Here is a 25927-nt window from a genome sequence, read left to right on the forward strand (position 1 = left end):
TGTTTCCAGGTCAAAGAGAAAGCGGCTGTGATTACGCACAAGCCAGGCAGGCTGAGAAGAAGCCCAATCACCCCCTGGGCCACGCTGTAGTACGAACAGTGTGTCCTGGAAGCTGCGCTATACTTTAAGGAGTAAAAAGCCAAGAAATAGTAAGCCAGGATGAGTAGTCAGAGAAAGCAGAAGACCATCGAAAACTTCTTTGGGGGAAAGGTAGACCACCATACATCCTCAGAAGAAGAAGAAGATAATAATAGGGTCAAAGCTCCAACATCCAAAGCTTCCAAGAAAAATATGAACTGGTCTCCGGCCATGGAAGCTCTCAAAAGGGACTTTAAAGAGAAAGTAGGAGAGATAGAATGAAGATGTAGAGAAAGAGAGGAAGGAATGGAAAGAGAAATGAGAGCAATGCAGGAGAGTCATGAGAAAAAAGTCAACAGTTTGAAAAGCCAAATGGAAAAGGAGATTAAAAAACTATCTGCTGAAAATAATTGCCTAAGAATTAGGATTGAACAAATGGAAGCTAGTGACCTTATGGGAAACCAAGACACAGTAAAGCAAATCCAATTGAATGAAAAAATAGAGGGCAATGTGAAATATCTCCTTGGAAAAACAGCTGACCTAGAAAATAAATCTAGGATAGATAATTTGAAAATCATTGGACTACCTGAAAACCATGACCAAAACAAGAGCTTAGACACCATCCTCTAAGAGATTGTGAGGGAAAATTGCCCTGGTATTCTAGAAGCAGAAGCTAAAATAGAAATTGAAAGAATCCACCGATCACCTCCTGAAAGAGATCCCAAAAGGAAAACCTCCAGGAATATTATAGCCAAATTCCAGAACTCCCACATCAAGGAGAAAATATTGCAAGCAGCTAGAAAAAAGGAATTTAAATACTGTGGAGCTCCAATAAGGATAAAGCAAGATCTAGCAGCTTCTACATTAAAGGACCGGAGGGCATGGAATATGATATTCCAGAGGGCAAAGGAACTGGGACTACAGCCAAAAATCACGTACCCAGCAAAACTAAGCATCATCTTTCAGAGGCAAACATGGAATTTCAAGGAGAAAGAAGACTTTCAGGCATTTGTTATGAAAAGGATATTTGTCTGTGAGGAATTGAATCATCAAAGAATGTGAATTCATTGTGTGTCAGGAATTAAATTTAATAAGCTTTTATTAAGCTTGAGGCATTCATTGTGTTAGGCTCTGAGGAAAAAATGGACAAAAGGCTCCTGCTCCCAATGAACTTATACTGTACTAGAGAAAAAATAAATGAACAGAATGCCTAAATCCAAAAAATCTAAAATAATAAATTTTGGTGGGAAAAGCACAACTCAGAGGGGTGGCATGGTCAGGAGAAGCCTTCAGTAGGACACATCACCTGAGCCGAAGCTTGAAGGAATCTAGAGATTAATTTGCATGGGGTTGAGGTAAAGAGGAAGAACATCCCAGTTCTAATGGGGCTTTGGGAGAAACAGCCTGAGAAGAAAAGAAGGGAAATAACAAGGATGATACATTAGTTCCCTTCAAGTTGCCATCTCTTTGGTCATGGCTCATTCCAAACCCTACAAAAACTATCAGTAATGGAGACTATTAAATGGGGTGGGGGGCTTCTCTTTCATTTGGGGGGGTCACTTTTCTTGGGAATTAAACTGATTTGCATAGAAATAGAAGTTCAGGAAGACAAAAGGCAGCTTTCACATAGCTGCCCTGTAGAGTACATGAAATAAGGAAATAAGGACTGAAAATAAGACTGGAAAACTAGATTGGAGGCAGATTTCAGGGGAGGAGGGAGGATTAAATGCCAAGCTAAGGAATAGGTATCTTATCCTAGACACAATAGGGAGCCATTGAAGATTTTTGAGCAAGGGAATGATATAGTCAGCATGCTGTTTTGGGAAGATTATTTTAGCAGCTGTGTGGGTAGGGGATCAATTAGGGAAAAGGCAAGACCAAGTTGAAGGTTATTACAATAATCCAGGCCAGAAGTGATGAGGCTGTTGGCTAGATGAGTGTGTGTGTCTAAATACACACACACATATACATATATATGCAAACATATATGTATATATGTATGTGTGCATGCATGATAATGCCCTCAATGGAAACAGGAAGATTTAGAGGGGGTTAGTTAAAGGGAAGAATGATTAGTTCTGTTTTGGATATACCAAGGCTTAGATGGCATCAGATGTCATGTAGAGATGTCTATCAAACAGTTAGCAAAGAAGGACTGGACTTCCAAGAGATGGAGGTGGGCTATATGGATTTAGGAATCATATGGTTGTTTTGTTTTGTTTTGTTGTTTTGTGGGGCAATGAGGGTTAAGTGACTTGCCCAGCGTCACATAGCTAGTGTCAAGTGTCTGAGGATGGATTTGAACTCAGGTCCTCCTGAATCCAGGGCTGGTGCTTTATCCACTGTGCCCCCTAGCTGCCCCTAGGAATCATATGTCAAGAGATGATAATTGAATTTATGAGAACAGATGAAATCACTACAGGAGAGAGTGTAGAAAGAAGAGAAGAGGTCCTAGGGCAGGGCCCTGAAGGATTCCCACAGAAAGGAGCTAGAAAATGGATTATGATTTAGGAATGGAGACTGACAAAGAGGGCAGGAAGTGGAAAGGGAAGGGAGAAAGCATTTATTAGGTGCCTGCTATGTGCCAGACACCACATTAAAAGCTTTTACAGATATTTGATCTTGGGGGCAGCTAGGTGGTGCAGTGGATAAAGCACCGACCCTGGATTCAGGAGGACCTGAGTTCAAATCCAGCCTCAGACACTTGACACTTACTAACTGTGTGACCCTGGGCAAATCACTTACCCCTCATTGCCCTGCAAAAACAACAACAACAAAACAAAACAGATATTTGATCTTCCCAACAATCCTGGGAGGTAGGTGCTGTTATTATTCCCATTTTACAGTTGAGGAAACCGAAGCAAACAGGGGTTAGTTGTTTTGCCCAGAGGTTCTACAGCTAGTAAGTATCTGAGACTGGATTTGAACTCAGATCTTCCTGATTCCAGGACATTGCACCAACTAGCTGTACTTAGGTAGAGGAGTAACTTCATAGAAACCAAGGGAGGAGAAATTACCATGGCGTTGAGTTTGGTTGATACTGTCCAAATCTGGAGAAAGGTCAAGGAAGATGCTAACAGAGAAAAGGCCATTGAATTTATCAATTAAGAGATCACTCATGACCTCAGAAAAAGTATCTTTATCAAAGTGGTGGGATTTAAAGTCATTGCAGAAGACTGATAAATGAAGAAGTGGTGAAGAAATAGAAGCAGTGAATATAGTCAATTCTTCCTAGGACTTGGCAGGGAAAAGGAAGAGATAAAATAGCTTGAGGGAATGTCAAAATCACATAAATGTCTTTTTTTTAAAGGATGCAGGATGCACGGGCATGTTTATAGGAGGGAGGAGGGGGGGGAGGAGGAATCAGGAGATGGATGCAAAAGGAGAGGGAGAGAATTATATATGGGATGAGCTCCATGAGGTTATGGGAAGGGATGTGATCAAGAGAATAAATAAAGGGTTTTTGGCAAGGAGAAGTGTTGTCTCTTCCTCAGAGACTAATGTAAAGAAAGAGGTCATAGTAAAGATATAGAAGAGTATAAAGCATAGGACATGGAAGATGAGGGAGCTCGGGATGTAGCACTCATCAAATTACAAGATTTTCCAAAAAAAATTTTTTTTGAGGAGGAGTTCGGGGTATAGGATCTGGATCTGGGATTTCATCCAAGTATGGAACTCCCAGTATGAAAACTTCCTTCAGCAATGCAGATCAACAACTCATTTGGGACTTCAATTGAGTCTTCAATAGTTTCTTGGGCAATAAAGAGTTTAAATCACTTGCCAATGGTAGGCATCAGAGTCAAAACTTGAACCCGAATCCTCCTGACTCCAAGTATAGCCCTCCATCCACTGTGCCATGGTGCCTTTCACTTTTCCCTACTGGGAGGAAAAGTTTTTAAGGTCTCTAAATCTAGTTCTTCCCTGGAGCCATCCTAGGCAATCATTTAAAATGGTGAGGTACTCTCTTGATCCAGATAACCCCATACAATCATGCAAGTCAAGGGGTTCAAATCTCTGGGTCCAAACTTCAAGAATACCTTTGAAACAGCCCCAGCTATCGAGGGCATGCATATCCGAAAAGCTACCAATTATCTGAAAGATGAGTTCTTGCTGCATATGCTTAAAAATGCAGAGTAATGCTCAACTAAAGAGTTTGGATGTGAATTCTCTTGTCATTGAGCACATCCAGGTTAACAAGGCCCCCAAAATGTGAGGGCAGCAACTTAAAGAGGAGGTTGCTCAAAAAAAAAAAGATATCCCCAAAGTAACTGAAGAAACAAAAGCTTATGGCACAGGAGTAAATGTGACATTAATATGCAAATAAAAGTGAAATTAAACCATTAAAAAACCCTCTAAATCTAGAGAGACTGAAAGAGCATCCACATATTTATAGAATATATGTGAGTATGTGTATGTGTGTTATATATGTATGCATTTATAATCTCATTTGATCCTAATAACAAACCCTTTGATGTAGCTTGTTAACCCCAATTTACAGATAAGAAAACTGAGGCAGACAGTGGCTAAGTAACTTGCTCAGTCCACAGCTCGTCAATATTTGAAGCAAAATTTGACTGTCTCCAGGTCCCGGGCTCTCTTCACTATATCAAATTGCCTCTCACTTTATCATACATCCAGAATGTCTAGTGTCCCTAAATCTGATACTTGAAGAAAATAAGAAAACAGAAAAAGCACACTCTAAGAGACTGCTACCAGCACATCTACTTGCTGTATTGATGTTGGCAATGGGTCCCTCTTCTAGCTGCCAGGAGAGCTGTTGAATTTGGAAGCCTGTCAGCTGGAGATGGTGCCATCACACTTTCCATTCTGTGACCCACTGCTTTTTCAGTGAGGCTGCTGCCGCTCGCCGTAGCTTCCTCCAAGTTTGGATTGAGTTGACTTTGGCCTCAGAGGTGAGGAGGAGAAAGGGAGAATGAAAAATAAGGGGAACAAACAACTGCCCAAGAAGCAGGCAAGCATCCAACATGGTGCAAATAAAGGGTGACAAAGAGCAGTTTTCCTTTTCTGAGGGACATGTGGTCTCAGATGCCTCCCTAGACTCAGACCAGGCAGCAGCAGCTGAGACAATTGCCTTCTGACCATACGTGTCTGATGCCCTGGAAGCAGAGACTGAGCTCAGCTTTCTCTTGCTCCCTCCCTTCACAAATGGCACAGAAGGTACAACAGTCCTGCAGATAGATATGAAGATTCAGTAGGAGGGCACCTCTTTTTGATCTGGATTCATTTGATGAATTCTGGGGCCAGGGGGAAGTCTGTGCTGAAAGGACTCTGATACCTACTAACTGACCATTTGCAAATGAATTGAACTCTTTATCAAGTCCCAAATGAATTGCTGATCTGCATTGGTAGAGGAAGTTTCCACACTTGGAGTTCCACACACTTATGAAATCCCAGATGCAAACGGCAGAAATGGTAAGTGAAAAGGGGGATTTTTTTTTTTTTACCCCACTGATGATTTTGCTTCTCTTAAGGAAAGAAAATGGAAAGGTTTTTTAATGAGAGTTTCTTCCAATTTGTTGAAAAGATATATTTAGAAACAAATTTTCTCATCTGAAAGAAGTTCTTCACACTTTTATAAATAAAGAGGTCAAGAGATTAAGCTTTACGTACTGACCAAGCATGAATAATTTTCCATAGAGTGTTTAAACTTCATGTAAATTTGTTCTCGATTTGTATTGACATCTTTTATTTTGACATCACCTTAATTTCCCAATAGACCCCTCCCCCTGCTCAACCCAGAAAACCATCACTTAAATAAAAAGAAGCAGTTTAGCAAAAATAATTAACACTTCAATTAAGTGTGACAGTGTTCCACATTCTCATATCTCTTCTTCAGGATTTATCTTGATCATTCTAATTACTTAAAAAATTACATTCTTAATGTTTTCCTAGTACTATTTAACTGAGGATGCTTAGCTGGTTCCATGCCAGGGCACATGAGCATCAAGAAAGGAGCTTGACATCATGCCAAGGGGGCCTCCCTATGTGCTTCCTGCCAAGAGCAAGACAGTAGATTTTAGATTCCAGGCTGGCTTGAGCCCAGAGGAAGAGGGAAATGGGGTACAGGGCTAAAGTGGGGAGGAAGGGGATGGAAAATGGGGCTCTTCTTAAAAGGCCCTTTCACTTTAGGAGGTAATGTCAGTAGTAGAAAAAAAAGTACTGGGTTTGAAATCAGAAGACTTGGGTTTGTAGCCATTCCATTTCTGGCTCTTACTATCTAGATAATCCTTAACAGATCATTTCCCCCTCTTTGGGCTCAGTTTCTTCATCCAGAAATCAAAGAGATTGGACTAGATGACTAAGTGCCCTTATAACTCAAAATCCTATGACCCTTTCCCTCCATCAACCCATGTCTATCTGTTTGATAGCTGGAGAATTTGTTTCTGGGCTTGGATATAGCTTACTCATTTTCCTTTTGAGAGGATAAGTCTACTGACCAGAGGAATTCAGATGAGCCTGTATTTATTTAAGCCTTGCCTATCTCTCCTTTTTAAGTTATAGGTGTCTCCTCATCTGTTCTCCTTTGAGCTAACTTGGATCAGAATCCTTTGGCTTAAGAGAGCTAAACAGCTACTGATGTAAATAAAATCAAGGCTCCAGGTGCTGTCCAGAGAGCCGATGCTCAATACAAGGGCTGATACAGCTGCTCCCCAGCAATGTCTCACCAGTGAGCTCTGGGCTGATGTCAGTGTGAACGAGACAAAGCTTCTTTCTAAGTAACATCTGGGAGATGGGGAGTGACCTGGAATGAGACATTGCATATGCTGTTTGTTACCATGAGAATGACAGAGATTTGGGCCAATAGGAGAAAGATATTAATGCCTTGAAGAAAATAGTACAATGCTCTCTTCAAGAGCAAAACAACATCCAATCTAAATTCACTCATTCCTTAGACAATGGGCTTTAGCCCTGTTCTTACTAGGGTTGGAAGGGTGATATGCTTGTTTTGAGTATCCTAAAGAAAGAAGTATTTCGTATGTTTCAGATTTTATTAAAATTATGATATATCTATACCATGATTGATGTTAAGAATTGTAGAAGCTTAGATTTAGACAGGACCTGAGCACTCATCTAAACACTAGCTTCTTAAACAGGGGGTAGCATCCCCAAGTGGGGTCAAGTAACTGAATGCAGGGGGGGGGGGCAAAAAAAATTGGCAACAGTAAAAGGTTATGTGTACTGATTTTATATACCTATATACCTGGGGTCCTGTAAAAATTTCTCTGGTGAAAAGAAGTCGCAAGTGGGAAAAGTTTAAGACGCCCTGATTTAAACCAGCCCATTTCCCCCCAAATAATCTCTACTTTGATTTCATAATAAGTGATCATTGTGGGGCAGCTAGGTGGCACGGATCACTGGCCCTGGATTCAGGAGTACCTGAGTTCAAATCCAGCCTCAGACACTTGACACTTACTAACTGTATGATCCTGGGTAATTCACTTAACCCTCATTACCTCACCAAAACAAAACAAAACAAACACACAAACAAACAAAAAACCATAGGTGATAATCAACTTTTGTTTGAAGGGAAGTCCAATAACTCAATGGATATTTCTAATTGTTGGGAAACATTTCCTGAAATTGGGTCTAAATTTGCCTCGTGTCAAATAGAATACATTTCCCCTGGTTCCTCCCTTTGGGACCAAAAAAAAAATGAGTCTAACTCTTTCCCCAAATGATAGTCACAGAGAGAGAGAGACAGACAGACAGACAGACAGACAGAGACAGAGACAGAGAGAGAGGCAGAGAGACAGAGATAGACAGAGACAGAGACAGACAGACAGACAGAGACAGAGAGAGAGGCAGAGAGACAGAGATAGACAGAGACAGAGACAGACAGACAGACATAGACATAGATTCAGAGACAGAGAGAAACAGAGAGATTAACTGAGCCAGACAATATGGTAAGCACTGAGGATACAGATAAAAGCTCATTAGACAGTTCCTGTCTTCAGTGAGTTTAAATTAATATATTTTTTTCAATTACATGTAAAAACAATTTCTAACACTCCTTCAAAAAATTTTTAGTTCCAAATTCTCTCCTTCCTTCCTTCCTCTGCCTCCCTCATTGAGAAGGCAAGTAATTTGAGATAGATACATTTGCAGTCATGCAAAACATATTTCCATATTACCCATGTTGTGGGGGAGAAAACAGAACAAGAAAAATAACGTTTAAAAGTATGCTTTGATCTACATCCAAACTTCATCAGTCTTTTCTCTGGAGGCGGATAGCATTTTTCGTCATGAGTCCTTCAAAATTGTCTTGGATCATTGTATTGCTGAGAATAGCTAAGTCATTCATAGCTGATCATCATAGAATATTGCTGTTACTGTGTGGAATGTTCTCCTGGTTCCGCTCATTTCACTTTGTATCATTTCATATAAGTCTTTTCAGGTTTTTCGGAAACCCTCCTGCAAAGAGTTTAAATTCTAATGGGTGGAGAGGGGAGAGGGAGGGGAGGGAGGGAGAAAAATCTGAAATTGGAAAGCTTGTATAAACAAAAGTTGAGAACTATCTTTACATGAAAAATAAATAAATAAATAAACAAACAAACAAATAGATAGATAGATAAATAAATCATTCTAATGGGTGAAGACAACACATAATAAGGAGCTGAAAAGTACATGTATGCTGGATGGGAATAAGCCATGGGCGGTGGTATGTCTAGAGATTTCCAGGGAGTGAAGATATATTCCTCAAATTTTCTCTTATCCTGATTAAACGTCCCCAGTTCCTTCAAATGATCCTCAGGATTAACTCAACTCAATATCACAATACAGTGACATTATAAGACTGGATGGAACCTAGCAACACCTTAATTAGGCAGTATTGAGATGTTTGCCACCTTTAGGCATCTTTAGTTAAGAATCTGGAAATGGGGGGGCAGCTAGATGGTGCAGTGAGTGGTTAAAGCGCTGGCCCTGGATTCAGGAGTACCTGAGTTCAAATCTGGCCTCAGACACTTGAAACTTACTAGCTGTGTGACCCTGGGCAAAGTCACTTAACCCCCATTGCCCTGCCAAAAAAAACAACCCCAAAAACAAAAACAAACAAGAATCTGGAAATGAGCGAGAGGAAGCTAAGGGGCAAAGATCACAGGAGGTACGATAAGAGGTCAGTTTGCTAACCAGAAGAAATACGTTCTCTTATTAGTTGGTGATATTGATGGAAACCAATACAGTGCCCAAACTAAGAAACATTCTAATACAGAAATGGTAGAGAAGGAAAACAAGAACAAACAAAGAGAAATAAGAAGAGAGAATGGAATAGTTGACTATAGAGGTAATGGGTTATGTAAGGAGCTGTCTTCATACCTTTCTCATAAAAGATAGTATGCCTATGATGCTATTTCCTCATTAAGGGACATACTGAACATTATTCCAGACAACCAGGGGCTGCCATGATTTCTTTTTCTATTATTTGCTATTAAAGTTCTGTTGTCTACCTCTACATGATTGTGTGATGAGCAATCTACAGGGTTCATCTCTAGCCAAAATTGTATGGTCAAAATCTACCCTAATTCCTTACATTTCCTAGGCATTCCTTTTAGATATAATGCAGGTGTCTTTCCCATAGCAATAACTCTCTGTTGAGATTTAGATCATAGGCACAGAACTTTATCAGGGAAAAGGGTCTTGATAATGACCTAGTTCAATCACTTCATTTTAAAGATAGTTTGCAGAGGCTCAGAGAGGTTCAGTGAATTGCTCAAAATCACACAGCTGCATAGTGGCAGAACCTGGAATAGAACCCAGATTTTCTTATTCCTAGTTCAACATTCTTGACTCTACACCATGCCACCGTTATATTTGTTTTATGGCCTGGACATAAAATCACAATTAAATTAGGATCAGATAAATTTGGTTTTAAATGTATTTGACTATCCAAAATTGGTAAAGAAACCAGAGCCCACTGATACCTTTCAAACATTACTTGGCACCCTGAAGTCTGGATATCTTGGTCTTCTCTTTTCATGTTAAATAGTGCAATGAACCAGTTGACTATAGTCCCTTAAATTAGAGAAAAACCAAACAAAACCTCCCTAAATCAAACAAAACAACAACAACAACAACAAAACCCTTTCTATGAGATCACAGCCTCACCATCACCAAATTTATTTCTATTGGAAAGGAGTTATTATATCAAATAGTTTTTGCTTTTTTTACCTCAAAGGAATTAGTGCCAATTTCCTTTTTTTTTGTATCACTGTTAGTAGACCCCAAGCTCTACACAAGTCAACAACATGATATCACATCCTCAAAAGCCAATGCCTGGATACATGTTCTATAGCATGATCTTGAGACCTTTCATCATCCTGATCACCCTCTTCTGGATTCTCTCCAATTTTGTTCATTCATGTCTGACTCTTTACTACCCCATTTGAGGTTTTCTTGGTAGCAATACTGGAGTGGTTTTGCCAATTCCTTCTCCAAGTCATTTTACAGATGAAGAAGCTGACGCAAACAGGGTGAAGTGATTTGCCCAGGGTCACACTGCTAGTAAATGGTTGTAAACAATTGCTATCAGGGACCCAAACATGGGAAATGGGACAATTGGGCTCAGAGAACAAGTGCTTGAAGACCAGGATACAAAGCAGGGATATTGGGCTCGTGGACAGGATCCCCTACACTGGGGGGAGGGGTAATTATCATGATAGAGCCTAAGACAAAAAATTTCTAGGAATCCCAAGGCTAGGATTAGGATAGAGTTGAGCCTGCAGATGGGGATTAAGTAGGGAATATCTGCCCAAATTAGAAGTGCATCAGGAGGAGAAACCAGGCAGACTATGGCAAATAATTTTTAATATTTCCTTTTCCCTTACAGGATTTGATCCAAAATCTCACACTGCCACCTAACACAGTAAGTATTCTTATCCTTTCCACTGGAGAAATCAGCAAAGGTTAGTGTAATTTTTTAATTAAGCCTCTGTAGAATAGCACAGAAATTTAAAGTTAGGCCAAAGCAAATTGAATAGATGAGAAAGGTCCAATTTTTAAAAAATGCATTTAGTGTTCAAGTTAAAACATAGGTTCCTGGCTTCCAGGGGCATACAGTTTCAACACCTTACTCACTTTCCATCTTGACTTGTTCTGCCTTATGTGTAAGTATTCTTAACTTAACAGGTTGGTCCAGTTCTACTTGTTTATTTTTTCTGTGGGTCTCACTGCTTCTCCTTTTTGGGGCAATTATAATGGTGACTGAGAAGGATGAATTAAAACGACCTCCCAAGGAAAAATTAAGGTGTGTGGAGGCCCTATACTGAGCTATGTATAAGAGAACCACTACCATATCACTAAAAAAGAAGAAATCACACAACATATTAACACAAAGCAGTTAAATTGAAGGTAAATTTAATGGTAAGAAAGAAGACAGGTGTGGGAAGGAGAGAATGAAGAGGGATAAGAGTGAAAATATAATAAGGAAATGGTGGCTAAAAAAGAGGGAGAGAAAGAAAATGCCTTTTGTAGTATGGCAATATGACTCAGAACATACTATAATTAGGTAGATAACCTTATAGTGCATTGTCCTCAAAAAGAGGATGGGACTCTTGTGTCAATGGTAAGAGGCAGGGTAGCAATAGCCAGGAGGCATCAAGATTAATGGCAAAAAGAATTATAAAAGAATGATAGCCCATCCTGAGCTCTAGGCATATGGACCTTTATTTTTCATGAAATATATTATTGTTTGGGTACTTACCTGTTAAAATCATAACTCTGAGCCCCTATCCAATGACTCTGGAGCAAACCAAACTAGATGATTCGTGAAATCAAAGCAAAAAGTACTTGATAAAATAATATAGCAGAGTAAATATCAAGGAACTGGATCAGATATTAAAGACTCATGGAACTCTTTATCAAATAACTGCTATTCCCCAAATGTCTCCAAAGGTCACAATGATCTCCCCAAAACATCAAGAGAAGAACATATCAGTTTAACAGAAGTTTCAGAGACCAGGATGTGATAGAAGGCTCTGTTTATACATTTACCTTCCCATCTCAGAACAGTAGCAACCTGTACAGCACTAGCTACTTGGGAGGGCAGTCAGATGAACTATGAAATCTTAGACTGAAGCTTTTGCTCCCATCATCAAGGTCTAGAAAGGATGCTGGGGTAGAGGAGGTGACTGCCGTGTCTTATGTCTCTCTGCCCTTCACTTTCACTGTATCAGCCCCTCCCAGTCTTTACCAATTCACCTCTCACTACTTCCCAGGAGACTTCTGTCTTTTTTTAAACCTGGACATGCTAAAAGTATGCCTACTGAATCAGAATTCATGGCAAGTAATATGATCATACTATAGAGTTTGGTCACAGTCACTTAGGATAATTAGTTCAAAGAATTTACACACCACTGAATGTCTTCTCTCTTAATCCCCAAATATTATGGCAATATGGGAGTATTCCCCAACCTTTCCCTCTTTCCTCTAGCTCTCTCCCTCCACGACAAACACTTGGTCTTACATCCTGGCTCTGCTACTTACTACCTTTGTAACCTTGGGTAAACCTTCCTAATCTTTAATTTTTTCATGAGTAGCATGAAAGAGTTCTAGCTCTAAATCTTATGGTTTCTAATTAAGTTAATTTTCTTCCTATAAGCAGGTGAAATATAACTCAAAGTGTCTTGGATGATGGAATCAAATATTTGCTGTGGATAATTCAAATACGTGAATGAGAACTCCCAGTATAGGAACTCTCTTTGCCAATGAAGATCACAGTCCACCTATAGATAAGTCTTAGGAAGTTGCTTGAAATACATAGTATCTTAAGACATTTGATGAAGGTATGACACAGCTAGTGCTAGAAACAGCAATTTAACCCAGGTCTTCCTGACTCTAAGCCCAGAATTCTATCCACTAAGTTACCCTGCCTCTACAGATAAACTGGAACAAAGGAAGGAAATAAGCACTTATTAAACACCTACTATGTGTCAGGAACTGTGTCAAGTGCTTTACAAATATTATCTCATTTAATCCTCACAACAACCCTGTGACTGTAGGTGTTGTTATTGTAATTTGTAGATGAGGAAACTGAGGCAGAGAGGTTCATTGATTTGCCCAAGGTCACACAGCTAATAAGTATCTGAGGTTGTATTTGAAATCAGGTCTTCCTGCCCACTGCACCATCTTGTTGTCTCTTATATGCTGTAAATACACAAAGTAGGCTATTAAGAATTGATTTTTGGAGCAGCTAGGTGGTGCAGTGGGTAGAGCAATGGCCCTGGAGTCAGGAGTACCTGAGTTCAAATCCGGCCTCAGACACTTAATGCTTACTAGCTGTGTGACCCTGGGCAAGTCACTTAACCCCAATTGCCTCACTTAAAAAAAAGAATTGATTTCTGAAATATTGATCTATAGGATCAAATCTGATTTTTTTCCTGAGCATGAATCAACTCTCAATTTAAAAGAATAGCTATAAAAATCAGTTAATTTTGCAAAGGGTCAGAAACTAGAAATTCTATTTTCAGACAAGCTGTTTTGCAAACAGCAATTCGTTATTAAATATTTTGTTTTCTCAAGATGCATGTTTTTTTCCTCCCTCTACAGACTTCCTTCCCTGGTGCTACTGATGTGATCACAGAAGTAAGTACAACATTGAATTTAAATTTTTTTAGAAAAACAAAATTAAATGACATGTAACTTTGTCTTTCTCTTATACAAAAAATCTTCCTACTAACTCTGCTTGCAAGTAGAACATAATGTAAAAAGAGCACAATATATTTACAATTATTCGAATGAAAGAATAAATAAAGGCAAAAGTAATTATTACAAACTTATGTGCAGGGCCCTATGCTAAGTGGTAGAGATACAAATCTAAAAGCACAACTTTAAGCTTCTCCTTCATAAAGTTCCATGAGTTCTTGCTATGTGCAGAATACCACTTGCGGAATTTTTTTCTCAAGTCAGCAAGTCAAACCAAAAAGCATTTATCAAGTGTTTACTATGTGCAAGACACTGCAATAGACACTGGGAATACAAGTTGTTGTTTGTTGATTGTCCTTCGTTCTTGAAGAGGACTATGACATCCGAGTGATGTCATGACTTGCACTGAATTGGATTTAAGTGAGGGAGGGCTGTGCAAGGTCACCAACCTAACTCTTTCCTCCAGAGCCATCTGAGTCCAGTGGGGAAAGATATACATCAGGGTGATTGGAGATGGCTCTGGATGTTTTTTGGCAATTGAGTTAAGTGACTTGCTCAGGGTCACACAGCTAGTAAGTGTCTGAGGTGAGATTTGAACTTGGGTTCTTCTGACTCCAGGGCCAGTGCTCTATCCACTGTGCCAAGTGCAAGCAGAAAGGAAGACAGTCCTTGTCCTCAAGGACCTTACATTCTAATGGGAGAAGACAACACACAAAAGTAAGTGGAAAAGGGGAGGAGAAGCTTCCCCCAAAGGGGCATGATAGAGAAAGTCCAGAGAGTCAGGAATGGAGCCCAGAGAGATAGGAAGAAGGAGCTGGCCTGGGTGTTTTCCTTGAAATGGAGGTTGTGGGAGGAAGTAGCCAATTAGAAAAAGGAGCAGTAGGGTCCCAGGGTACTTCCTGTATTAGAAGGTCAGAAGAGGAATGAAATTCCGGGTCGATCAAACTAAATAAAGCTACTAGCATGATAGAATAAAATCCAGATGGCCAGGTGTGGAAATTGGAGAGGAAAGTAACTGTTGATCATTTTCTTGAAATAAAGTGTTCACAGTCTTTTCCACCATGTACTACAACCTTAATAAGTCTGAGGTTACTGCTTTCATTTGTCCAGGGCTGTGCTGGTAAATGTTTAACATCCAGCTCTCTGAGGAAAAAAAAAGTGCTCTTGACACACTTTTAAGTTTAATTTATATTACTAGCATTTTCTTCATAACTTTCTTAAGTCTAGAAACAATAAATCAAACCCTGATTTGTAGCTTATGTTTATTTTCAAGGCGTAAATACTCATACTGAAAATTTAACAATCTACTTTCAAGAGCTGGTTTGAGCTGAATCCAGCATGCCATTGGATGTGTCCTCCAAAACTGTCTCTTTAATTCAACAGAACAAATATTTTTAAAGCACTTGATATGTATATGGCTCTCTACAAGTTGCCTCCGTGGCATGGTGAATAGAAACAACGGATGTGGGATCACAAAAACCTGGGTTCAAATCCAACCTCTGACACTTAATAGTTGTGTAAGTCCTCAGCCACAGTCGAACTCACTGTACCTTGACCCCAATATCGTGACATCACTGGTCTTCAAGTATGAAGTACATACAACAAGAACAGTTGCATAAGCATGAGTAGATTCCAAAGACTTTATTAAGTTATAGCAGATGGTGGAGGGAGTTCCTAGACAAATGAAATCAAAGCTCCTTGATGAATTTGGGGGTAAAAATTCACAACCAGAGATTATTCCAAGGCAGCTTATTTTCTCTGATGAGTGAGAAAATCTTGAAAATGGGATGATGATGGATCTGTGGATTTTCAGTTCAAGACAAATAGAAGGCACTAAATCAATGCTTGTTGACTGACGATAGCTCTCAGGGGATACTGGGAAAATGATAAAGGAGCTTGATTTGTCAACACTTTGAGCACTGAGAAAGAAGCTAGAAATAGCCAAGAACAGTCCTAGAAATCTAGAGACAAACTGTTCAGTTTGTCAGGGAGTGTAAATAAAAAAGCATGCGTGAGCTTGGTTGGAACAACCCATGAGTGTTTTCTCTTGTGGAGAAGAGAGAAGGGTGGGATGACTTAGCAGTAGTAAAGGAAAGGATATTGTCTTGGATGGGCACTTAACCCTGAGAGACTGTTTTTTAGTACCACACCAGGATGCCATACAATGGTCCATCCGTTTTCTGGAAGCCAGCATGGCATAATGGAGGGAGTGCTGGACACAGACTCAGGAAGACCTAGGTTGGAATCCCACCTCTGATGTGTATTCCCTATGTAGCCATGGGCCTCTTGGGGCCCTAGTCTCCTCCTCTGTATAATGCAGATAATAGCACCTGTAATTCCTGCCTCACAGAGTAGTTACAAGGCTCCGAGGGGGTTGTACATATAAACCTTGAAGTGCCCCATTAATGTCAGCTCCTGTTAGAATTTGGTGCCTCTGAGTTCTTTGAGGCCCATCCCTCTTTTCAGTCGATGCTCCAGGGAGGCTCCTTCCACACAAAGGCACTCTGTGTCCGATTTTGTAGGTTGCACATTAGCATAGTATAGGGGAAAGAATGCTGGGATTGGAGTCAGGAAGACCTGCCCACTTCAGACACTTGCTAGCGGGGTGATTCTAGCTGCTCTTAGCCTCAGAATTAGGAGCCAATAAGGATCTAATTGGGGTTCTCTCACCTGTAAAAGAGGGATGCTGACATTAGTAGTACTTATCTTAGCAGGTTGGCTTAATAACCAAATGAGATAATGTATGTAACATTCTTAGTATGTATGTATTGTTATCATTATCATTCATCATCACAACATAATTTGTAGTAGGTAGTCACATTTAGAGAAGTCAAGTTTTGTGGTTTGGTTTTTGTTTTTTTTTTTGGTGGGGCAATGGGGGTTAAGTGACTTGCCCAAGGTCACACAGCTAGTAAGTGTCAAGTGGCTGAGGCCGGATTTGAACTCAGGTCCTCCTGAATCCAGGGCCAGCTCTTTATCCACTGTGTCACCTAGCTGCCCCCTAGAGAAGTCAAGTTAACAAGCATTTATTAAGCACCTACTATGTGCTGGGCATGGTTTCCTTGCTATTTACAAAACAAAATAAAAATATGGGGAAAATACCATCCCTGCTCTCAAGGAACTTACAGTTTAGGGTAAGCCTTGTGAGTGAATAAAGACTGTGGTTTGGACATAGTTCTTGCACACTGCGTCTTTACTAACCATTTGTGAGAAGGAATGGTGAACAATCAATCACTAAAAAATTGGTGCATTTGATCCTATGCTTCCTATCTCTCCACATTAGGGTTGTATCATAATTCTGGGGTTGGCAGCAGGCATCCCAACCTTGGTGGCCATCGTCCTTCTTGTAGCTTTAATTGTGGTCTGTACTCGGGAAAGAAGAAAGGATGGGCATACCCAGGTGATTATCCCTTTCCCTTGGTTTGGAGAAGGACTCTAAATGACATTCATCTATTGAGCATTTATTAAGTATGTAAGTATGCAAGCGCCTAAATCAGGCAAGACAAAACCAACACAATCCCTGCCCTCAAGGAGCTTACATGTAAATGACTTTCCTGATTTGTGGAATTAGAATTCTTAGATTCCATTTCTGTCCCCTCAGTAGATGCCAGACAAAAACATTCTCACATTATGTCTGTTTTATTCTTATGCTAATGAGAATATCCACTCTTAGGAGGACATTTGTAGAGAAATTTTGTGGTTTTGATCCTTTCTTTCTTTCTTTCTTTCTTTCTTTCTTTCTTTCTTTCTTTCTTTCTTTCTTTCTTTCTTTCTTTCTTTCTTTCTTTCTTCCTTCCTTTCTTTCTTTCTTTCTTTCTTTTTGTGGGGCAATGATGGCTAAGGAACTCGCCCAGTGGCACACAACTAGTAAGTGTCAAGTGTCTGAATCCAGATTTGAACTCAGGTCCTCCTGAATCCAGGGCCAGTACTTTAACCGCTACACCACCTAACTGCCCCCTGGTTTTAATTCTTAATGTCTAATAAGTAATAAAAATAATTGTAAAACCAAGTTCCCATTCCATCAAACTTGGGCTTTAGGAAAATCACTTTGGCTGCTATGTACAGTTTATAGATTGCAGTGGGGAGAGATTTGGAGCAGGGAGAGGTTGTTGTTTGTTTTCAAAGACAATTACAAGTGATATCCTAACTGGCACATGAACTGGATTTAAGTGAGGCAGAGTTGTACAAAGTTTTCAGCCTCACTCTCTTTCATGAGTCATCAAAGTCCAGTGACAGGACAAAAGTCAAGACAACGGGTGGCGGCCCAAGATGCAGCAGATGACCTTGGTGTCTTCAATGTTTGACCAAGTTCTAAGCATTCTACCTCTCTAGGCCAACATGGGGTAACTTTGAAAACAAAGAACAACATACAGGGAAAGAGAGCAGATGATAAAACTGTCTAAAGAGAGGCGGCAACAAGGCATGAAGGTGTTTATAATCAGTTATGTCTAGGAGTATTGTCATCTATGCTTTTTTTCCCTTCCATAATAAAGAAGGGAAAATCTCTCTTTCTCATAAATACCAGGCTATTTGGGGGGTCCAGATCCCTCATTCAAAGTCTCTTAGGCAGAGTTAATTCAGAAAAGTTGTTCATATCTTTTCACTTTAAATTTTTGTTACCAATTTAGGAGAACCAAAGACCAAATGATTTTTCAGACGTCTATGACAGTTCTGAGGTATCATTGGAGGTAAGGATTCTCAGTTGTACTTCCTAATATCTCACAATAAATAATTTATGGATTCTAAATCCTGTTGTTTAAAGGAGAGGGTACAAAAGTAGAATGGGTTAAAAGGGAGAGGGACATAAAATGAAAACCAGAGGAGAAAGGGAAGCACACACACATGCTGAGAGAGAGAGAGAGAGAGAATATTAGAATGAGGTAGGAATTATCATTACTTAGGGGTCAGCCCAGAGAAAAGATTTAGATGGGGACATAACAGCTGTCTTCAAGGTTTTGGAGATTATAATGGAGAAGTGGAATTAGGCTTATTTTGCTCAGCCCCAAAGGGTATGGGCAATGAGTGAAAGTTGCTCTGATGCAGATTTTGGTTCAATGTATGGAAATACTTCCCAATAATTAGAGCCATCTGAAAAAATAATGGGCTTCTATAAGAGGGAACAAGTTCCCCATAACTGTAGGTCTTCAGAGGTTGGAAGATCATAGACCTTACCAGGAATTCATTTCAAAGTACAGGTTGATGTAGATGACTTTTGAAATCCTTTCAATTGTTGAGATTGCATGATTCTCAGTAGATGCTCACTTAGTCTTGCCCAGCAACTTTTCTCTAATAGACCTTCCTTGATGCCATATCTGAAGGTGTTGTCAATGAGACCGAAATACTTCAATACTCAAAAGCAACCAATGGTCTCCAAACTTTTTTGAACATGCACTCTTATCAGAAAAAATTTTCAAGCCCATACCCTTCATATATGTCTATTTACTTATCCATAAATTATGCAAACATGCTACTATACCAATCAATATGGACATTTAAAAAATCACACCAAAATAGAAATGGAAAATATGAGCTAATGATGTCACAATATTAGGAGGCTGTGAGAAGTGATGAGGACCTGAATTAGGGTAGTGACTGTGTGAATAGAGAAAAAGGGGACATAGATAAGAGATGGCATGAAGGTACATTTGATCAGATTTGTCAAGTGAAAGGATATGGGAGGAGAGTGAGGAGTTGAAGGAGCTGTGAACCCAGGTGGCCAGAAAAATGTTGGTACCCTTGTCAGGAATAGGATTCCGATTGTTGAGGTGATATCTCCCCTGAGGACTATGACACATGAAATGGTAAAATCTTTATGGAGAAACCAACACTATGAGAACCACTGGAACAGTTTGTTAAAAGGGAAGGTTCAGCTATAGTTTTTATTGTTAACAGTAACCCTGTAAGAGACCTCAACATCTATCTTGGCAACTGAGTTATCATTCTTAAGAGTCAATTTAGGGATTGATAGGTTGTCAGCTGCAATGATTTGTGTAAATTAATCTCTTGTGCTAACATTTAGAATCAAGGTATGGACTTTTACTTGAGGCAAATCAATCTTCATAATAATGTTATGAATAGAATTCTTCTTTGTGCATTTGCCAATTGCTGTTTTCTGTGCTGTGAAAGGCATTGATGTCTACCTTTAGAAGCATAGACCTTTCTATGCTCCCAGAGATAAGGCTTCTGCTGAATCCAGTATGGCAACCAGGGAACTAAGAAGGAAAAGTAGGCAATTTGCCTTGTATTGGCATGCTAAAGAACTGCAGTAGTTTCATGATTAATCTAACCCTCTAAATTCTTCTAGGAATTCCTGGGGGCATCCTGACTTATTGTTTGGGAAATTCAAATCTGAGATAGGTGATGAATATAAAGTAACCAATTATTAGCGGTTTGGGGGGAAACAGATTTTTATTTAATATTGGGATGACAAGGGATATGAGAGAACACACCTAAAAATTACTTTAATGACAGAAATTATGAAGCTGCTCAAGTTTCATTAGTCCTTTTGTTTGTTTTTCCAAGAATCTCAGCAGCCCTGACATGGATGTAAAGGAAACAATAGAGATGGAAGAGACTCATGTGTATGTGAAGACCATAATGGGGACAGAAGAGCTATCATATGATGCTTACTTTCCTAGAACTGAAATGGAAAAAAAGCCGAGTTTGCCAAGGTGGCTTTTACCAAAACGGGACAGGAAATGAAATACCCTTGGTCACTGATTTCAGACTTACTCCAAAAAAACTAGACCAGAGAAAGAAACATTTGGGTTTACACTGGGAGCCAATTAGAATGCCTAGGTGATACCTAGCCAAACACAAATTTTCTTCACTGATCTGAAAAAAAAATTTTTATTGGCATTTGAGTTTATTTATTCTATTAGTATTTAGGTTCTGCCTGAGTAGTGATGCACTTGGTGATGAGGTGCCATTCCTCCAAGTCTATTGTTTAGAAGAATGATGGTTCTAGGACCTTAAGCACTTGAATTCCATCTCTATCACTCCCATTGGTTTTTCTGGGCGACTTTGAGCAATTTTTAATCTTCCCATGTCTGACCTTGCCCACTTTGCCTACCTTTAATCATGGGACAAAGAAGTCAAAAGATCAGGTTTTGACTTGTGTTTTAAGAAATAACAATTTTCATGAGGAGCCATGTGAGGCTGGAGAAGTAATAGATGAGGCAAAGTCATTACTAACTTGAGTAAACAGTTACATTCACCTCAGGGCAGCTCACAAGATAGCTACTGAATACAACTTCTACTTAGCTTTCCCCTGTCTGGTAGATGTGAAAGCCATCAGAAATTGTAGAAAAAAGCAATAGGGTTACCTACCAACACAAGCTAGAAAATGTATGTGCAATATCTACTATCCACAGCCTAAAGTTCTACAAGTTTGTTTCTGAATGTGTTTCAAAGGACTTGTGATGCATCAGTGAACTTCAAATAATCTTTAATTGTCCCTTTTCCCCTTATTGGCCAACTACCTCTCTTAATAGCCACCTCCCACCTCTGTACCTTCACAGACTGTCTTTCATGGTTGGAATATTCCCCCTCCTCCCCTCTGCCTCTTAGAATCTTTAGGTTCCTTCAAAGCTCAGCTCATACACCATACTGTACATAAGGCTTCCCTGGTTATCCCAGCTGCTAGAGCCCTCTCCCCACAGATTATCCTGTATTTACTTTGTATGTATTTTCTCTTAACTTATCTCTTGTTTCCCACAACTAGAATACTATGGGGAAACTCTTTGAAGGTAGAATCTGGTTGTTGCTGTGGCAGGTTTAAAAATTTTTTTTGGTTTTGTACCCCTAGCTCCTAATATAATGCCCCATTTAATAAAAGCTCACTGAATGAATGAATGGAAGGGTGCTTCTGCAAATGTCCAATCCAGGGTTAAGAGCTTTGTGGTTGTTAACAAAGAGCCTTTGTTAATTTATAAACTTCCTCTACCCCTCCTTTGATGACCTTCAGAGCAGAGTGTAGGATTCATCTTTTTAAAATTGGATTTCCCTAACCAAGGGATATCTTGTGGGAAATCAGAAGAAGTGATTTCAATAGTATTTTGCTTTGAAACACATTCAGTATTATTGATTGCTTTGATCATTTTGTAAATACTTTAAAATGTTCTTAACTTTTTGGCCCCTATGTATTTTGTGTGTGTGTGTGTGTGTGTGTGTGTGTGTGTGTGTGTGTGTGTGTGTGTGTGTGTGTGTGTATATAGACAGTGTGGTATAGTGGACAGAGTGCTGGTCTTGAAAGCAGAAAGACCTAGATTCAGGTCTCACTTCTCACGTATGGGCTATGTGACCTTGGGCAAGTCACTTAAACTCTCATTGCTCTAGGATACTTTCTAAGCATATAAGTTACAGAGAAGGTGCTGACCTGAATGAGAAAGGAAGTGTCCTCATCTGGGAGTTCCTACCATCAAGGAAATCGCAGGTACATCCCATATCCCTATTCAGTCCCTATTTGTTCCCTTAGGCAATTGTTGTCACAGACAATAACCTGCTTTCAGAGATGCCATTAAAATAATCATATAAACTTTCCCAAAGGGCTGTGGGGTAAGGGTGGGAGTTGCAGGCTAACCATCAGCTCTTCTTCATCAATTCAGTGTTTGAAGTGACTTGAACCAGAAGAGCTACTTATCAGAAAAGGCAGGAAGAGACTAAATTAGGAGATTGTGCTTGGATAGAAAGGGAAAAGGTAGAACATTGCATGTGGAATCACGTGCCAAGTGTCAGAAACAGGAACAGGACAAACAGAACCTAGAAGTGGGTTTATCTGCCTGTAATGATGAGAACCAGTTGGTTAAATGGGCCTAGAAATGAGGACAGTTAAGGAGGCAGCTGGAGGAAAGGCAATGAATGGAGGAGTAACAAATCCATCCCTACATAATGAACTTTCTTAGAAATTGAACTCAACAATCCTAACAAGGCTTAAATCAGGTAGTCCTTGCAGTGGGATGTAGGATTCAGTAGGAGAGCAAAGGGAAGTATCTTATTCAATATAGTAATAAACATCGATAAGGTGATTTACAAAATTGAAAACCATATTCCATATGTTATCCCCTCCTTAAAATGTTAATATATTTTATTTTTTTACATCACCAATGTATCCCTCCCCTTCCCCATGACTGCTGTTTCAACACCTATGTTTAACACTCTGCACTGTCAGTATAACATGCTGCCTCTCCAGTGCCAACCAGAATACTTTGCAAAGTCTGTTGAATGAATGAAAATGAAAACTATTTATGAAATACCTGCTGTTTGCCAAGCACTATGATAAGTCAGAGGATATAAATAAAAAAGTGAGAGAGTCTCTTTCTTCAAAGAACTTACTTGATAATAGGGGAAATAGGTTGGTTGGTTATTGTCCTTCATTCTCAAAGAGGACCAAAATGATATCACCACGTTGGAGTCAAGTTCTAGTGCATCCAACTGTGGTTGATCAGATCAATAGGAGGAAATAACACACACAGGAGGGTGGTTACCAGGGAAGGGTATTTTGGTCTGGGAATAGCAAAAGGATGGTGAGCAGTCAAAGGGAAGTCAACTGATAAGCTCTTTCCAGAAGCATCTTGATTTGTTTACAGTTCCCAGAGTAAGGCAGGTTGGGTAATGAAAAAGAAATAGCAAAATGCAACAACAAATGAATAAGAAGAGAAAAGAGTGAAGAAGTTTTAAGATATTAGCAATAAATATGGGAAAATTCACAGATTCGCATAATAGCAGTCTGCTGAGTCTGAAATTCCAAGTAAGTCCTAGAGGATGAATATCACTGCAATTCATTCCAGGCCAGAAAATTGTGGCTGAACCCAAAGATGGTCTTTGTTTATAACCAGGCTCTTAAAAAGTCATTTTCCATTAGCTAAGTAAGGAGAAAGGCTGAAGATGACCTGATGGTGCCCATCCATAAGATATCCTTAGCTCTATGGTATGAGAAATTGGAATCTTTGGGCTTGTATCTCAGGTCCACCTGTGATTGATTCACTGTATGACTTTGAACCTGTGTCTCTGTTTCTTTTTGGGGTAGCAATACTAACCTAGCTCACAGGGTGGTTGTGAGGAATAACTATTGACATACTTGGTAAGCAAAAAGCATTGATTCATATATAGTAGAGCTTAGTAGCTGTGGTATTGGTAACATCCAATATGTTAATAATAATTTTATTTCTTATAAGATAATTAAAAATAATTCTGTTATAATTTGTTGTCATAAAATAAATAATTTTTCTTTCTTAATGTGAGAAGCAAGTAAGTTTTCCTTCTGCAGGGTATTGTTTGTGGTTCTTATCTTACATTAATATGTTGAATATATATAAACAAATATGTACATATGTACACATGCATACACAAATGGAGTTTAAATTTGTGTTACATACCACACTAATACAATATAATACAACAGACAAGTCCTCATTTCTGGTCACTCTAAGAAGCAAACATAACTCACATATCTTTACAGAGAAATGAGACACCCTTTATGATGGGGGTGGGAGGGGTGAGGCCTGTCTATACTTCTGCTACAGCCTACAATGCTGGAATTTAGGGCAGCTGATTATTATTCCATTCTTTTACACACTGTTGTAAGTTTGTTTCCAAAGAAACTGGTGACATTTATCAATTCAATCTTCTCTCTTCTGATTGGATGCACTTGTGTTGATTGTTTCTGGATAGATGGAGCAATTGTATAGACTTCTTTTTTTGGGTAGCCATTCCTGAGTCACGCGAAAACTCCAGGTTGGTCATTACTAAAGGAAATTGTGTATGGAATTAAGATGTCATTGAGTAGTGGGGTAAAGACTGGGAAAGCACCAGTCTAAGAGTTTTGATCTTCCATTTGAGGTCTCAGATTTTCAGGGAGTTGCTGTTTCTCCACCTTTAAACTCCATCACTGTTGCCCCAATATCTTTTGTATCTCAACTTCCTCTCTAGTCATTGACTTTTGTGTGTGGGTGTGGGTACCAGCCATTCAGGAAAGAGGAGCATGATTATACTACTGAAGCAGTACTTTGGACTAGTCAAAGAATTAGTCAAGGAAACATATTTCCTTATTCCAAGGATCAGTTCAACTTAAGATATTCTAATTAGTGGCATACCGAAGGCATGAGGATGAATTTCTGGAAGCTCTGCCTATTAATGTGATTTCTGAGCTAATGCTCTCCTAAGGGAAAATCTTATCTTTATTCATTCACTGGACAAATATTTGCTGAGCATCTGCTATGTGCAAGACTTTTTGCTAGGCTCTGTAACTTCCTTGTGGACATAACAAAGACTTAAAGAAAACCAGACTTTCTGGTAAATGTTCCTCTACTCAGAAGAATGAGGAAGTATCCTATTAAAAAAAACAGGGAAAGTTTTCAGAGGCTTTCCTTTTTTTTAGAAGATGTAAACAGTGAGTCGGATTCTTATCTTAGTGATTTCTCTTGCCAGTGACACAAACTTATAGTCTCTCTCAAAGTTACCTCCACTGGGCAATTTTTCCCAGAGATCATCCATGTAGGATTAGTCAGTCAATAAATATTTATTAAACATCTGCTATGAGCCAGCACACTGTCAGACAAGTCCTCTCCTAGATGTTTTGTGGGTCCTAACTCCCAAGCAGTACAGGGTCTTGACTATGGGCCACCCAAGATACCTGGGGAAATCCACATGCCTCATGAGGTCCTCACTGCCTGACCTATAGTTCCAAGGAAGGAAAGAGTACCTTAGTCTACCATAGGTAAGCTTCCATAAACTTCTCATGGTCTGGCCCCTGCTCTCTCATACTCTACACTGTGGTCCCAACAAACAGACCAACTGTATCATGGCACAGAGGCCTTAAAAGTGGTGTAGAGGGGCAGCTAGATGGCACAGTGGTTAAAGCACTGGCCCTGGATTTAGGAGTACCTGAGTTCAAATCTGGCCTCAGACACTTGACACTTACTAGCTGTGTGACCCTGGGCAAGTCACTTAACCCCCATTGCCTGCAAAACAAAAAAAACAAAAAAACCCCAAAGTGGTGCAGAACTGGCTTAACTGCCTGCCCCTTCCCTACTAGGTAGATGTGAGGAAAAACAATCTTCTTCTCAATAATTCTCTGGAACTCAGCAGCGATGTAACAAAGGCTCATTTATTTCCTTCTCTCAAGAAAGGGGCACCCTAGTGTGCAGCTAGTGGGTGCCAAGAATGGAGGCTCACAGGCCCGTTTTATCAT

At 39.6% G+C, this 25927-nt stretch overlaps 1 protein-coding gene across 1 annotated transcript; it reads left to right on the plus strand.

The window, feature by feature from the left end:
• The first annotated feature begins 4924 nt into the window (after positions 1–4924).
• Positions 4925–24169, plus strand: OPALIN (oligodendrocytic myelin paranodal and inner loop protein). The gene is made up of 6 exons (XM_043990180.1): positions 4925–5511; positions 10925–10960; positions 13642–13677; positions 17021–17137; positions 18366–18425; positions 20260–24169. Exons 1-6 carry the CDS (start codon positions 5482–5484, stop codon positions 20437–20439), a joined length of 459 nt encoding a protein of 152 aa, XP_043846115.1. The 5' UTR covers positions 4925–5481; the 3' UTR covers positions 20440–24169.
• The last annotated feature ends 1758 nt before the right edge of the window (positions 24170–25927 follow it).

This window comes from Dromiciops gliroides, chromosome 2, assembly GCF_019393635.1.
Source record: "Dromiciops gliroides isolate mDroGli1 chromosome 2, mDroGli1.pri, whole genome shotgun sequence".
Taxonomy (NCBI): Eukaryota; Metazoa; Chordata; class Mammalia; order Microbiotheria; family Microbiotheriidae; genus Dromiciops; species Dromiciops gliroides.

Bases quoted from the DNA above. Each gene is read 5' to 3' on its own strand.
- OPALIN (XM_043990180.1), top strand. From the start codon at position 5,482: ATGAAATCCCAGATGCAAACGGCAGAAATG. The intron at 10,961-13,641 runs GTAAGTATTCTT...CTCCCTCTACAG, and splicing joins TCACACTGCCACCTAACACA to ACTTCCTTCCCTGGTGCTAC. The intron at 13,678-17,020 runs GTAAGTACAACA...TCTCCACATTAG, and splicing joins CTACTGATGTGATCACAGAA to GGTTGTATCATAATTCTGGG.